Source organism: Galeopterus variegatus, unplaced genomic scaffold (assembly GCF_000696425.1).
Source record: "Galeopterus variegatus unplaced genomic scaffold, G_variegatus-3.0.2 Scaffold1037, whole genome shotgun sequence".
NCBI classification, from domain to species: Eukaryota; Metazoa; Chordata; class Mammalia; order Dermoptera; family Cynocephalidae; genus Galeopterus; species Galeopterus variegatus.
The window spans coordinates 18,898-33,023 of NW_007727148.1; the positions used below are offsets into that span (position 1 = coordinate 18,898).

The 14,126-nt window shown below is 51.3% G+C and overlaps 2 protein-coding genes across 2 annotated transcripts in view; both read right to left on the reverse strand.

The window, feature by feature from the left end:
• Window positions 1-342: 342 nt before the first annotated feature.
• On the reverse strand, window positions 343-6,659 carry ASB16 (ankyrin repeat and SOCS box containing 16). Its single transcript, XM_008574369.1, has 5 exons — window positions 6,285-6,659; window positions 4,649-4,916; window positions 2,153-2,645; window positions 1,644-1,757; window positions 343-1,008 (listed from the first exon to the last, which is right to left on the reverse strand). The coding sequence occupies exons 1-5, from the start codon at window positions 6,583-6,585 to the stop codon at window positions 823-825; spliced, it is 1,362 nt and encodes a 453-aa protein (XP_008572591.1). The 5' UTR covers window positions 6,586-6,659; the 3' UTR covers window positions 343-822.
• Window positions 6,660-10,823: 4,164 nt separating this feature from the next.
• The window catches only part of LOC103591836 (chromosome unknown open reading frame, human C17orf53), a 14,338-nt gene continuing 11,035 nt past the window's right edge, over window positions 10,824-14,126 (reverse strand). The window contains exons 9-10 of the mRNA XM_008574371.1: window positions 13,709-13,820; window positions 10,824-11,465 (exon numbers count right to left, since the gene is read on the reverse strand). Of these exons, the coding sequence (XP_008572593.1) occupies window positions 11,392-11,465; window positions 13,709-13,820 (186 nt within the window). The 3' untranslated portion in view covers window positions 10,824-11,391. The remainder of the gene's footprint in view (window positions 11,466-13,708; window positions 13,821-14,126) is intronic.

The window sequence follows — 14,126 nt, forward strand, 5'->3', positions numbered from 1 at the left end:
ACACAGGCACTTAAATACGTATAAAACCAAGGAAGGTGCTACCTGCTGGGATGGTCAAAGGAAGGCTCTGCAGAGATAGTGCAATTTGAACTGAGCCTAGAAGGTCAAATCAGACTTGACCAGGCCAAAAAATGTGGAAAGGTAAACCAAGCAGTGGGAACAACGCATGCAGACACCTGGAAGTAGAGAACAGATCTTACCCAGCAACTGGTCACTAGCTTACTAAAGCTGGATTACAGGCATTTCCAAAGGGAGAGAGGGGTCAGGAGGCCAGGGAACCTGGCAGAAGTCAGAATCTAGAGGCTTTGTTTTGTTGAGTTTTGAGTTTAGTAGAGAGGAGCCACTGAAGGGAATGATCAGAGTGATGGCTCCCAAAGATCATCCATTCAGGGCATGGGTTTCAAGCCCTCCCTTGAAGTGGCAAAGGAAGGTCAGGCAAGGCAGTGCAGATAAAGGCAGAGTCTGTCACTCTTTAGAAGGCTGAACAGGTATATGGGTGGGCAGGGAAGGGAAGCAACAAGGATTACAGGCACCTGGCTTGGGGCCTGGGTGGATAGAGGGGCCATCCACGTAAGCACAAGAAGAGGATGTGGGCAAAGCCTGACTCTGAACAGGTTGAGTCTGAAGACCTTCTCAGCAGACAGTCTGAAGCTCAGGTCCAGCTGGAGGTCAGCAGGCGGCTCAAAAGCTAACATAGGGATGAGCTAGACCTGGAGGGCATGCAGAGTGCAGAGAAGAGGGCCAGGGACTGTTCCTGTAGGGTTGAGAATGGGGACAAGTAAAGGGGGCAAGACAAGCTGTGGGAGTAGCCTGGCATGGGGCTCACTGGATGTGCCCCTCCGTATGCAGCAGCAGGTAGTCCCTGAGGAGCGGGGGCAGTGGGAGCCGGGTGGCAGCCTGCCGGCAGTGGCCACCCAACTGAGCACGCACAGCCAGTCGGGCCAGGTGCTGCAGCCGCCTTGGCTGGTTCACCATGCACAGGGCCGAGCTGTAGAAGGCTTCATGCTCCTAGGCCAGGAGTGAAAGAGGGTCAGATGGCCAATACGCTTGACTATGCCCTTCCATCTGGGGCAACCAAGTGGTGGGGGCCCTGGGGTTTTGCAAAAGGCACGCACCTGGATGTTTGGTGCATGGAAGGATTCAGGTTCAGAGCTAGAGAGGTCCTGCAGTGCTATTGGGGCTGGGACTACACTTCAGGGTAGTGTCTCAGCCATGTCTGCACCCACTACCACCCCAGAGATGCAGGCACAGTGCCCACTGAGTCAGAGATGTCTGATAAATGTGCTGATGCAGGTGAGAGAGAGGCTGGAGAGGTGTGTGGAATCAGAAGTTGGCCTATGCTACCAGGGGGAGGGGTTATCCTAGAAGCCAGGGGTTTCACTCTACCCGTTCTCATCCACCCAGGGGCCCTCATGCCCCCCACTCCGGAGGGGTCGGCTTGTGGCTTGTCCTTCCTCCTCATCTCCCCCTAGAAAGGAGCTCTGAACCTGGGTGGACATACCTGCCACAGCTCTGGCAGCACTGTCTCCACCCAAGAATTACAGGACGGAACACAAGGATAAGCATTAAGTAGGACTTCCAGGGCCAGTGTCCTTCCTCCTCATCTCCCCCTAGAAAGGAGCTCTGAACCTGGGTGGACATACCTGCCACAGCTCTGGCAGCACTGTTTCCACCCAAGAATTACAGGACGGAACACAAGGATAAGCATTAAGTAGGACTTCCAGGGCCAGAGGGAAGTTGGCACAATGTTTCAGCATCTAGGAATCAAAAGAGGGTCTCAGGGGCACCATACCTCCTCCATCCAAGGGCAGACCCAAGTCCAGCCTAACCCAAATCCCCACTCACACCCTAATTTTGGGAGGGGGTGGGGAGGAGTTAAGGTCTGAGTCCTCATCCCCTTCCATGCCTCAGTTTACCCCACCCTCCAGGGCACCATAACCTCTTGATCCCAGTTTACTTGGGGGCTCTTTCCTCCCTTGGACACGCTCCCCCATAATCCTCTCTCCTCCCAAGATGGGGACAGACCTCTGGCCACTGAAGGTGGGCATTCATTCTCTTGGACCCACCGCTTTCTTCCCCAGAGGCAAGACAATTCCAGCCGGAGGCTCCCCCACCCGACTGGATACTCCTTTCACAGATCCTCCCTGCGCACCTCTGGGCGCACAGGCTGGGCGCCGTAGTCCAGCAGCGCTGCGAAGAGGACCTCGGGCTCCCAGTTGGGGACGTCCTGGACGGCCTGCAGCGCGTAGTCCATGGGTGTGAGGCCCGCCCCGTTGGGGACTCCAGCGCGGGCCCCGTGGCGCAACAACAGCTCGGCCAGGCCACTGCAGCCGTTGGCACAGGCGTTGTGCAGAGGCGTGTGGCCCTTGCGCCCGGCTGCCTGGGCGTCAGCGCCGGCCTCCAGAAGACGGCGCACCGCGGCCCCGCGTCGCCGGCTGCTGCCTGGGCCCTCGGCCCCCGCACACGCCGCGTTCAGCGCAGTCTCGCCCTGGCTGGTGCGCAGACCCACATCAGCACCGTGCTCCAGGTAGAGAGCCACGTGCTCCTCCAGGCCCCGTGCGGCCGCCACATGCAGGGGTGTCACCTCGCTCTCCCACGCCGCCAGATTCACCGTCGCTCCCGCCTCCAGCACCAACTTGGCGCACCTGGGGACAGGGCACAAGGCCCCGGGGCAAATCCTGAAGGCCCAAGGACTGGCCTGGAAACCCCTCAGCCTGCTGTCACCCCCACCCCTTCCTTCCCACCCCTCTTGCCTCCAAGTCCAGAAGAAAAGCAGAGCTGGAAGCCACCAGCAGCATCTTCAATTTTCAGATGTAAACCTTCAGCCCAGAAGGGTCTTGTGCAGCCAAGGACACACAGCAAGTTAGTGGTTGTTCCAGAATTAGTATTCACTGTGTCAGACAATCCCTCCCAGAGTCTGCCCTGACTCCCCTGTAGAATTGGACTCCAAGGCCTGGTTCTGAATCATTTGTCAGTGATCTCCTAACATTTTGATAGCACCAGATCTTGAAAACTCACTCCTATGTACACTATGAGGCATAGAAAATTAAAGAGTATGAGCCAAAAAGAAAAATAAATAGAAGTGCTAATATTTTCTTCCTGCCCCCAAACTTGAAGATCACTCTTCTAGACCAAGCCACACTCAACCAGGCAAAGGAAGGCACTTGGGGACTTCCCTACTCCACTTTCCCCTAGAGAAAACAAACAAAACCAAAGGAACCAAACAATGGATTTTAGAAAGCACATGTTTCACAGTCTCCTAGTTCCTGGGAAAATTACAGGCCAGAATGCTGGTGCAGCAACTACGCACCATTACCTGCTGCATGATAAAGCCAACAGGCAACAAGCTAAATTAATAATGATGAAACTAAACTAACAGTAATTTATAATTAAAAAGCCAGAATGGCAGCTGCTGGAAACTCAGGAGCAGATCCATCAACTCTGATGAAACCCTGATAACCAGGTATCTTTTCCCAAAATGGCCAGAATTCCTGCTCATGTGTCCAGTAGGTGCTTTGCTCAGTGGACGAGAGTTGAATAACAATCAGTCTTCCATAAACTACTCAATTTATTTCCTTGGGAAATTCTAATCATCGGCTAATTTTTGTTTCCAAATACTAAATTTAAGTAACAGTTTAAAGCTCACTCATGGGCCGGCCCGTGGCTCACTTGGGAGACTGTGGTGCTGATAACATCAAGGCCACAGGTTCAGATCCCTATATAGGGATGGCCGGTTGGCTCACTTGGGAGTGCATGGTGCTGACAACACCAAGTCAAGGGTTAAGATCCCCTTACCGGTCATCTTTAAAAAAAAAGCTCACTCAGTAGTGTTCCAAGTAGCTATTCTCACCTTTAAAGGATGAAGTTTGTTGGAGGGGGCATAAGAACCCAAGAAAGGGCTGGTGAATTTGGATCACTTCTGGGTACATCACTGATCGAGTTCTAGTGGGCGGAGGTCCCCAGCATGTGGGCTGTGGAGTGTCTTTCAGGAGCCCTTGAATTGTTACCTGCCAACCCTGTCTATTGACCTGATTTGCAAAAGTACAAATACCATCATGAAGGGGGTCCAAGAAACTGATCTTAGAAAAGTGGGAGGAGGAGATATGGGGGCAGGGAGCTCACACTGAGGTTGGGAAATGCGGGACTGGGTCTTTTTTGACGCCCACCTCAAAACAACTGGGAATCTGGCTACAGAGGATTCACAGGGAATTGGAGACTGCAGTTGGAATAGGGTTTTCCCAAAAAGCAACAAGGCTTCTGCCTCCTGGGCTTAGCAGATGTGACCTTGGAGAAGTCACTAAACCTTTTTTTTCCTCTTTTTTAGTGGCTAGCCAGTGCAGAGATTCGAGTCCTTGACCTTGGTGTTCTCAGCACCATGCTCTACAGAGTGAGCTAACTGGCCAGCCCCCACGAAACCTATTTGAGCCTCATTTTTCTCCTCTGTAGAATGAGGCCTATCTCCAGGTTGTTGTGAAGACGTGTGTATGTGAAATGCTTTAGAAACTTCAAAGCTGTGTATGGGGGTCAAGTTCTCCCTTCTCTTGGCTGTGTGAACTGGAAACACACACACATGCCCATGCATGCGCGCGTGCACACACACACAGACACACTCCTCCCCAAACCATCCCCTCAGCCCTTGGACACCTACTGCAAGGACTCAGGGGCCACGCAGAGGTGCAAGGGGGTTGTGCCCTCCTCGGACAGCACATTAGCCTTGGCACCGAAGGTTAGCAGCAACCGCACACAGTCAGGCTGGGCTTGGGCACAGGCCTCATGCAAGGCAGCCCTGCCCCCCACTCTGGAGTCCAATTCAGCCCCCTGCTGGATCAGGTGGCGGGCGCAGTCTGTGTAACCTCGGGCTGCAGTGATGGTGAGCGGTGCTGTCTGCTTGGTCTTGGGGGTCAGCACCCAGAACCCTGAGAACAGCAGGCAGAGTTGGGGGCGTGTGAGATTGGCAGGCGGGGCAAGGAGTGGGGATGCTGATCTAGCCTTCCCTCTGCACGGTTTGCTGAGCACAAACACTGTGCCAGGCTGTACTTGTGGAAAGTGGTTCGCCCAAGCCCTGAGTCGGGAGTATAAATTGGAACAGCCTTTTAGAAGTTTGTTAATCTGTAACAAAATGCAGTATTTGTCATAGAAAAAAATTAATTGCTCTATACAACCACAAGGGCCAACTGAGGAGGGTAAATCCTGTTATGGAAACCTCAGGATCTTTGAGCTGCTAATGAAATCAATAAGAGGTGGGGTGGAGAAAGAAAGAATGAGGGGAGGTGTTGATCATGTGACTCATGTTGGATTTGAATGGTAGAAATGGTCAGGGACTCGTTTAAAGGACATGGCTGCCTAATATTGAGTTGTTTGCATGGCAGCAAAGTAAATCCCTGGTGTTTCTAAATCTTGGGTATAGCATGTTTTGTTTTTATTAGGATTGAAACTAAGGCTGAATTTCATCTTCGAAATGATGGACATGCTTCAGGACAAGACCAGGATGACCTGCGTGGGGTCACGATCTCTGACTGTTGTAACCAGGCAGGAATTTGAAGCCTGTAGCGACTGTGAGTGTAAGCTCTCCCAAGGATTTTGAAGCCCCCAGTCCACGGTCAATCTTAAATCCATGGCAATCTCAGCTGAGGTATCTGGTTTACATGGACAAACCTGGCCATAATATATCCTAAGAAAATCACCTGGCAAGTACATAAAGATGTTCCTCAGACTGCTATTTAAAATAGCTTTTGTTTTTGTTATTTTTTTAAAACAGGAACCCAATCTACCCGATCTATTTGGGGACTAGTAATATAAATCATGGCACACACCCATATAGTAGAATTTATGCACCTATTTAAAATATTTTGTAGACTCATGGTTTTTGACATGGAAGGTATTACATGAAAAACCAGGTTATAAAATTGCATGTGGAATATAGTTTCATTCTACGAGAGAAAAAATATTCATATGTGTGAATATATATGTGGAGAAAGAAAAAATTGTGTTAGAATATAACTGTTACTACATAATTAGTATAATATACAATTATTATTTGTCAATTAAAAACAAAATTTAAAAATATTTATATATAAACTATGTTAAAAGAACATAACTTTTAATTCAGAAAAGACATTCAGACACTAACTGTCGCATCTCTGTTTAGGAGGCAGCTCGGATGGGCGGTGGGAAGGGATGCTCTGGTCTGTGGTGTGCAGGAAGGAGATGGGACCTAGACTCTCCCGCCCAGCCCACTTCTCTTCTCTCTCCCTACCCTCCTGCCCTCACTTGGTGCTCCCTACCCTGTTCAGCCGACCAGGCCAGCTGGTTGCTCACAGTCTCCACAATCATGTTGGCGGCCTCTTCATCTTGAAACAGGGCTTGAACCTGCTGCAGGTCGCCGGAGAACAGGGCATTGTGGACAGCTGGGTCCCGGCAGGAGCGGCGAGGCCTAGTGAGTAGGGCCTGGGGACCTGAGGAGTACCTGTGGCTCCGGCAGTGCCGGGCAGCAGCCCGCCGCCGGTCCTCCCATTCCAGCCACTCCCGCTGCAGGCGGAGAGAGTGCAGTGTAGACGAGGTGAAGGGGAAGGAGTCCCCTGCCATGAGGAGGGGCCCAGGGGTCTGGGTGGTGGCACCTGGGCCAAAGGAACCCGGCCCAACTACCGCCCTTGCTCTGAGGAGCCACCCTGCTGCCTTCCCAGGGAGGAGCAGCTGCGGCTATAAATAGGCCCCTCACTGCTCTGGTAAACAGTTTGCCCAGAGTCATGACCCTGGTGCAGAGAAGGTGCTGGGCCAGCCCCTGCCCCTGCTGACACCCTTTGATTCCTCAGCTCTGGCCACTCCTGAGCCCCAGGGTCTGCATTCCTCTACTTCTCTGAAGCGAGCACCTTGGGTTGGCCAGGTCCAAGGGAAGTGAAGCAGTCAATCCTGGAGATGGGCAGGGAGGAAGATCAGGCTCCTCCAGCCTCTCTGAAGTGGCTGGAGGGCAGGAGCCCATGTTGGCCCACAAGGAGGGGAGAGGGCAGACCCCAGCACAGGAAAGGAGGGGCGGTCAGGACAGTGTTACTGAGAAGGTAGATAGTTTTTCTTGGCATGAGCAGTAACAGCAATAACTCTGCACATATGCACAGAGCTTTACAGTATTTAAATATATTTTCTATCCATGTTACATATGCACAGAGCTTTACGGTATTTAAATCACTTTCATATCCATCTTATCTTGGGCTACCATCCTTCCTAGCTCTCCCAGGTAAACTATAAATTTGGTTTGGACAATGAATGATATGGTCAAGTTGATTATCACAGTTGAACACCTCTGAGATGTGTGGTCTTATTTCTGTTTTACAGATGGGAACTTGAGGCTTAACAAGTAAAACTACTGGCTCAAAGCCCCACAGCCTGTGAGAGGCAGGGCCGGGACCCCATTGGGCCTGACACCGTAGAGGGTGTGCTTTGGCTCCAGTTGCTGTGGCCACTGAGGGCGAAGACTGTTGTGAAAGCCTCCCTTCTTTCTCTATCTATCTATTTATTTATTCATTTAATTAATTAATTAATTAACTTTTACCCAGCTCCTAAGGGGGCTCACAAGCCTGCATGAGGAGGGCCAAGGGGTTGACCTGGAAACTCTGGGGACTCAATCCAAGAGATCTTCAAGCCACAAACCCATTCACCCTCAGGAGAAAGTGCTCTGCCTCTAGGAGCCTCTAGGGGGAGGAATGAGGCCACGAAACCGCACCAGCTGGTGTGACTGCCAAGCTGGGGACGGGGAGGGCAGGAGGGACTGCAGCTGCTGCCTCCGAAGCTCTCCTAGCCCAGAGCTTGCTCCATGTGCGGGCGGGCGGCAGGCCATAGCTATGGTCTGTCTCCCCAGCAGTGCGGGCTCCTCCTGGCTCCTCCGCCCTCGGCACTGCCTCCCCTCCGCAGCCCTCCAGCAGCCCCCTGCTCGGTCATTTTTCACTTCTTCCTCCCCGGGTCCCGTCACACAAACGAGTTCTAGCTGCCGTTCTCACACTTTCAGTCACCATCTTAAGTTCAGGCCCTCAGTGCTTCAAACCTGGACCTACCCAGCTTCCTACTTGGTGGTCTTTCCTCTGGCCACACCCCTGCTGCTACAATGATCTGTCTAAATTGGTTCATTCTCTTGCTTAAAAACTTCTGACTTCTGACACCTACGCTCTTAGTTGGAACTCAGCCCTGATTCTTGAGTTTGGCCCACGTGCCTCATGTCCCGTAGTATTCGCATCACGGCTCTTCACCCTTCCCTGCCATTTTCTCAGCTTGGGATCCCCTTCTGACTCATTTCTCAGAGTCCACCTCAAGGGTCCTCTGCTCTGAGATGTCCCTAGAGCAACTGCAGGTGCTCCACCCCTTCAGTTCCACACTCCAATCCATGCTCCTGCAGGACTCCAGGTGGGCTTTGGGGAGCACCTGTCCTGTACTGCAGGTGTTGTCTGCCAGGCCCACCGTGCTGAATGTGGGCTCCAGAGCAGGCCCTGGCACACAGTCGGTCTAGATGTGTTTAGGAACACTTGGCTATGGCAAGCTTATGTGCAGTACATTGAATGAAGGTCCCTATTCTCTGCCAGAACAAACACTCATCTGCCTGCCCAAGTGGGTGGCAGTAGCCTGGGCTTTTTCCGGCACTGACCTCACCCTGCTCACCCACCCTGCCTGGCCCCAGCTTCTTGGTCACATTCCAGGGAGGGGGATCCCAGAGGAGGAATGAGATCATGCACAACAAGGGTTTGGAGATCCTCAGAGAAAGGCACCTCTATAAATGCAGCTGTGATTAACCCTGTTGGAACCCATTCGGTGTTTTAATTGCCCCGCCAACGGCCTGGCTGAGCACCCACAGCTGGGTTCCCAGGGTTGGGAGTCTGGCAAGGTCGGGTGGTGCCAAGAAGGGCCAAGGCAGGTGGGTGTCCCTTCCTCCCTGAGGCATACAATAGTCATGGCCCAGCCTGTCCCCTGCCTTCTTGCCACATAGGCCTGAAGGTGCTCTGACTACAGCTCAGTCCCCTGGAGACACCAGTGTTCATCTCCCTGTACTTAACGTTAGCTTCCTGAGGGCAGAGAAAGGAGGTCTTCAACCTGCCCACGGGCCCACAGGGAGCCCAGAAATTCTACTGGAGGAAACTGTGCCAGGCAATTAGGTGTCCAGCCTGCCTTCTGCAAGCTCAGAGCCCGTGGGGCAATGAAGCACACAAGAAACCCAGAAATGAAGCAACTGGGATTGGCCAGGACTGTAAGCAATGGGGACCAGCGCTCAAGGGTGTCCAGAATGGGGAAGAGCACTGTAGGTCCAAATGGGAGCGTGAAGGGGCGAGGATGCTGGGAATAGGCCCCTTCTTGCCCTGGCCTAGGAGCACAGGAGCCTTCTAGAACAGGGCCCCACTGCAACCAGCAGCCAACTGGACATGGGGTTCTCAAAGAACATGGAGTTTACCTCAGCCTTAAGACTGGGATGCATGGGGGATCAGCCTCTCTCTGAGAAAAGGGAGATTAACACCTCCCTCAGGGCAGTGCCAACCCCATGCTCATGGGAGGCCCCAGTCTCCCAGCTGCTTAGTGGAGGCTGAGGCAGGGGAGGCTGGCAATCAAACTGGGCTTTTTAACCCACCTCCTCTCACCCATGAGTTGGGAGAGTTTTCCTTTCTACCCTTCATTCCAAAATGGGAAACAAGGGTGGTGAGTTGGTATAATTAGACTTTTTACACCCCACCCATGCCCCTTGTCCAACTCTGGTCTGAAAGATGGTACAGAGACGCTACAGTGACGAAGAGTTGCTTGGTAACAAAATAAATAAAGTAGTATTGGATTATAACCCAAAGTATAAAATAAATTCCTGAGTCCATGCTGATATAAATGAATGATTGAATAAATGAGGGAGAAGAGACGAATCTCGCATGCAGAAGAATCTCAAATAATTTATGTAGATATTCTACTCTTAAGGAGGTGCTTAATTCCCTACTCCTTAAGTGTGGGCTGCATATAGTGACTTCCTTTCAAAGAGTACAGTACAGAAAGGGGGAAGAAAAATAAACTTTACAGTGGAGAAATCTGACAAACCTTACTCCAGCCAGGTGTTCAAGGCTAACATGGACCCTCGATAAGATGTGGTGAGAACGGCACCTTACTCTGGTCCTCCTCCCCAAAACCCTGAACCCCAGTCTAACTGTGAGAAGAACAACAGGCAGATCCTAACGGAAGGGCATCCTACAATATCATCAAAATCACAGAAAGTCTGAGAAACTGCCCTGGCCAAGAGGAGCCTAAAGAGAAATGATGATTAAATATAATGTGGGATCCTGGATGGGATTGTGAAACAGAAGAGGGACATTAGGGGAAAACTGAGTAAATCTGAATAAAGTGTAGAGTTTAGTTAATAATAATGTATTAATACTGGTTCATTAATTGTGACAAAGGTACCATACAAATGTAAGATGTTGATAGTAGGGGAAACTGGGTGTGGGGTCCAGGGAAACACTGTACTATCATTGAAATAATTCTGTAAATCTGTCTAAAATAAAAAGTATAGGGCCGGCCCCGTGGCGCACTCGGGAGAGTGCAGCGCTTGGGAGCGCGGCAGCGCTTCTGCTGCGGGTTCGGATCCTATATAGGAGTGGCCGGTGCGCTCACTGGCTGAGCGTGGTGCGGGCGACACCAGGTCAAGGGTTGCGATCCCCTTACCGGTCACAAAAAAAAAAAAGTATATTAAAAAGACATAAAAAGAGAAAAAAGAAAAGTTGCTTGGCTCTGCCTCCGCCTATGCATCTGCCAAGCACCACTGGCAGGACAGGCAGGACAGAGGCAGCAAGGGGTGGAAAGGACAGGAAGGCAGGTGAAGCGGGGGCTGCTTTATTTCAGAACAAGGCACAACAGCCCACACCCCTGCCCCCACACCTGGGAACCTTGGGCACAGGTGAGCTGGGCAGCTACAAGCCTCAAGAGAAAAAGCAGAAGGAAGTCTGAGTGTGTTCCTTCCCTATCCAGAGGGCAGGTCATCATTGCTGTGGTGTGGCTCCTCAGCTGTCCAGGGAATAGGGAGTAAAAGTGACAGGAAACCGGGCCCAGCATCTTCTAAAGTTAAGTTGAGGTGGGAGAATGACACTGAAGGTGACACACCTTTTCTGTTGCTAGCAAGAGAAGAACGATGCACCAGAGAGCTTGGAGAACAGGAGGCTGAAGAGCCAACATTGGGCCAAGTTCTGGCATGCCGATGCCAAAGACCCAAAGTGATGGCAGTGCTGACTCTGAGAATGAGGGAGTTCTCAGGGAAGGTGTCCAGGGTGGGGAGCACCATAGAAGCCCCGAGCTTTGTCCAGTCTCCAATCGTGGTGGCCTCCCTCTATCCCTTGAACATGACCAGACAAACCCAGAGCCTTGCCTCCAAGCCGAGAGGCTGCCTGCTCATGGGCAGTCCCAACTACTGGTACCACAGAAGAAGTCCTCAGGGAGCTCACTCAGGAGTCCATCCAGGTCATCTGCAGAGAAGAAGGATGGGGAGGGGGACAGCTTTAGTGATAGCATTAGGGTTCCATGTGACTTGGGTCCAAAGCTCCTGCCCTTCAGGAAGGCCTGGGCCTGGCTGTATAACCAGGGGGTGACTCCCCCTGGGCAGTGGTACCTCTGCCAGTGAGCCTGAGGCTGGCCTGACTTCCATCTTCCCTCTGCTCACCATGTACCCGCACACAACAAAAGGCAAGGGTATAATCCTCAGGCCATTCTCGTGAGAAAGAGGATCCCCTGGGCCTCAATGATTCCTCTCCTTCCATCCAGGGGCACAGTGCAGGAAACAGGAAGGCTTCAGAGGTCCCCTAGGGCAACCCTCTCATTGGACAGAGGGAGAAAGAAGGTTAGGAAAAGCCATTAGATGTATTCAGAATCACACAGCTCATTAATCTGGTTTCTCATCTGACAGTGGGAGACAACATCACCCCTTCCCCAAAGTGCCTGTGTGGGCGAAGAGAATGAAAGTAACTATTACTGACTGTAGTTCTCAATGTGCTGCTTATGTCCCAGAACTAGGAAACAGAGCTGACCTCGGTAATCCCTACTGATATTATTTTTAACAATAGCTGCTAATACTTACTGAGTGCTTGCTTTGTGCCTCAATAACCCTTCATAGGGCATCTCATGGTCGTTCCTGTTATAAACCCCACTCTACCTGAGAGAACAGGGTTTAAAAGAGGTACAACAACCTGCCCAAGGTGAGCATTGAGGCTCCATCTGATGCTAGAGCCACTGCTGCCAGCTAGAAAACTCCACTTACTGGATGGGATCAGAAAGCTCCAGGAGTAAGTCAGACTGTAAATTACACCTAAGAGCCTAGCTCTGAGTCTGTCATGAACATACAATAAACACTGCTGCTAGAAGGAAGAACAGAAGTCAGTCTGGGGAGCATTCAAAATTTAATTGATTCCCATACCAGCCAGCCACCAAAAAAAGAGTGGGAAAAAAAAATTTTTTTTTTTTTTTTTTTTTTACCCGTAAGGGGATCGCAACCCTTGGCTCGGTGTCGTCTGCACCACGCTCAGCCAGTGAGTGCACCGACCATCCCTATATAGGATACAAACCCGCAGCCTCGGTGCTACCAGCACTGCACTCTCCCAAGTGAGCCACGGGGCTGGCCCAGTGGAAAAAAATTTAATTAAGGTGATCAGCACTGTACTGAAGGAGGTAGGGCTGGAACTTGCTTATCATGAAAAAAGTTGCCCCGCACTAGCTGTGCTATGACTGCTTAGAGAAACAGTCTCTAAGTTTCCCTCTGTGAAATGAAGGGAACAAGCAGTCAGTGTGGGCCTAGGAAACTGGGAATCAGAGTAAGAATGAGTATTTATGTCCCAGCCCTGTCCAGCCACCACAAGCAGCTAGCTGCCTGCTCAGCAAGTCTGTACCTATAGTGGAGATGTGACACCAGGACCAACATTCTACAGCCAACTCTCTTCACTCTTGTGCCATGACCACCAGCAACCTTCTGATGATGATCTGGCTTGTCGTGAAGCTTATTTACAGGGAGAGAGTGTAGGATTCCAGCATAAGGGCAGATACTTTTTCATAGGATATAAATAAATGAGCTTTGTGGTTTATCCATTGGTATACTGTGAATTTGGTTAGTGTGAGACACCTACCCATAATCTGATGAACTTTGAGGCAGACAGGATTGAATTTCTGGAACCAAAAAGCTAAGGACCAGACCCTGGACTGTGTTAGCCTCACCTGGGCAATGCTACCTCCTGAGAAACCAGCTGCCTGCCCACAAGAGGTCTATATTTGGGCCTCTCAGGTTTGTATCCTGGGTCCCATCCAACTACATGGATGTTTGACTCCTCAACTCTCCCTGGAGGGCCTCTGCGTTTAGTCAGGATAGGGAAAGCTGCCTCTGTTTTCTGGTTGTCAGCCCATAGAGGACTCAAGAGAGTGGCACAAAGATAGCACCTGTCAATCTAGATGGTGATGTTTCCTCCTCGTGGCTGATAGCACATGACCTGGGAATTGGGGAGACCTTGGATCACACTTTATTTGCTTTATGTGGCCCCTATCACACTGCTAACTAGTTGGATGCTTCAGCCTTGCCAAATAAGACACCATATCTGATTTCTGTAAGATTATGTAAGATCCAAAGATTCACAGAAAGAAGAACAGGGTGCAGCCAGGAAGATTCCGGCTGAGCTACTCAAGAGGAAATAGGAGGATCTCTTGTTCCCGGACGGGCTGACGGCCTTACCTGCTTCTGGGAGTTCTTCCTCGGGGGCTGCCCCTGCCTCTAGGTTCTGTGCTGTTCTGAGGCCTTCCCTGGCCACATCATGCTGGACACTGCCATGGAAGATTTTTGGACCCTGGGGACAGAGAATCTGGTTACCAATGCCTGTGCCCCTGAAATCCTTCTGGATGGTATCATCTCTACCCAGACAACTTCAAAGGAACAGGTGGGAGCTCAGGAAAAGACATGACAGAGGAGTGGGGCAGCTAGTCAGTCACCCAGGCCCATGCTGAGGGGAGTGAGCTCAAATGCCAAACATTCAAAACAGCAGATAATTTTAAAAAACTAAACAAAAGGGCCGGCCCGGTGGCGCACTGGAGAGTGTGCCGCTTGGGAGCGCGGTGGCGCTCCCGCTGAGTCGTATAACTTCGTATAATGTATG

Excerpts from the sequence above, each read along its gene's own strand:
- ASB16 (XM_008574369.1), bottom strand. The coding sequence starts at position 6,585 with ATGGCAGGGGACTCCTTCCCCTTCACCTCGTCTACACTGCACTCTCTC. Across the intron at positions 2,646-4,648 it reads GTGGCCCCTGAGTCCTTGCA|GTGCGCCAAGTTGGTGCTGG; the intron begins GTAGGTGTCCAA and ends CCCTGTCCCCAG. Across the intron at positions 1,758-2,152 it reads CCCAGCCTGTGCGCCCAGAG|ATGCTGAAACATTGTGCCAA; the intron begins GTGCGCAGGGAG and ends TTTGATTCCTAG.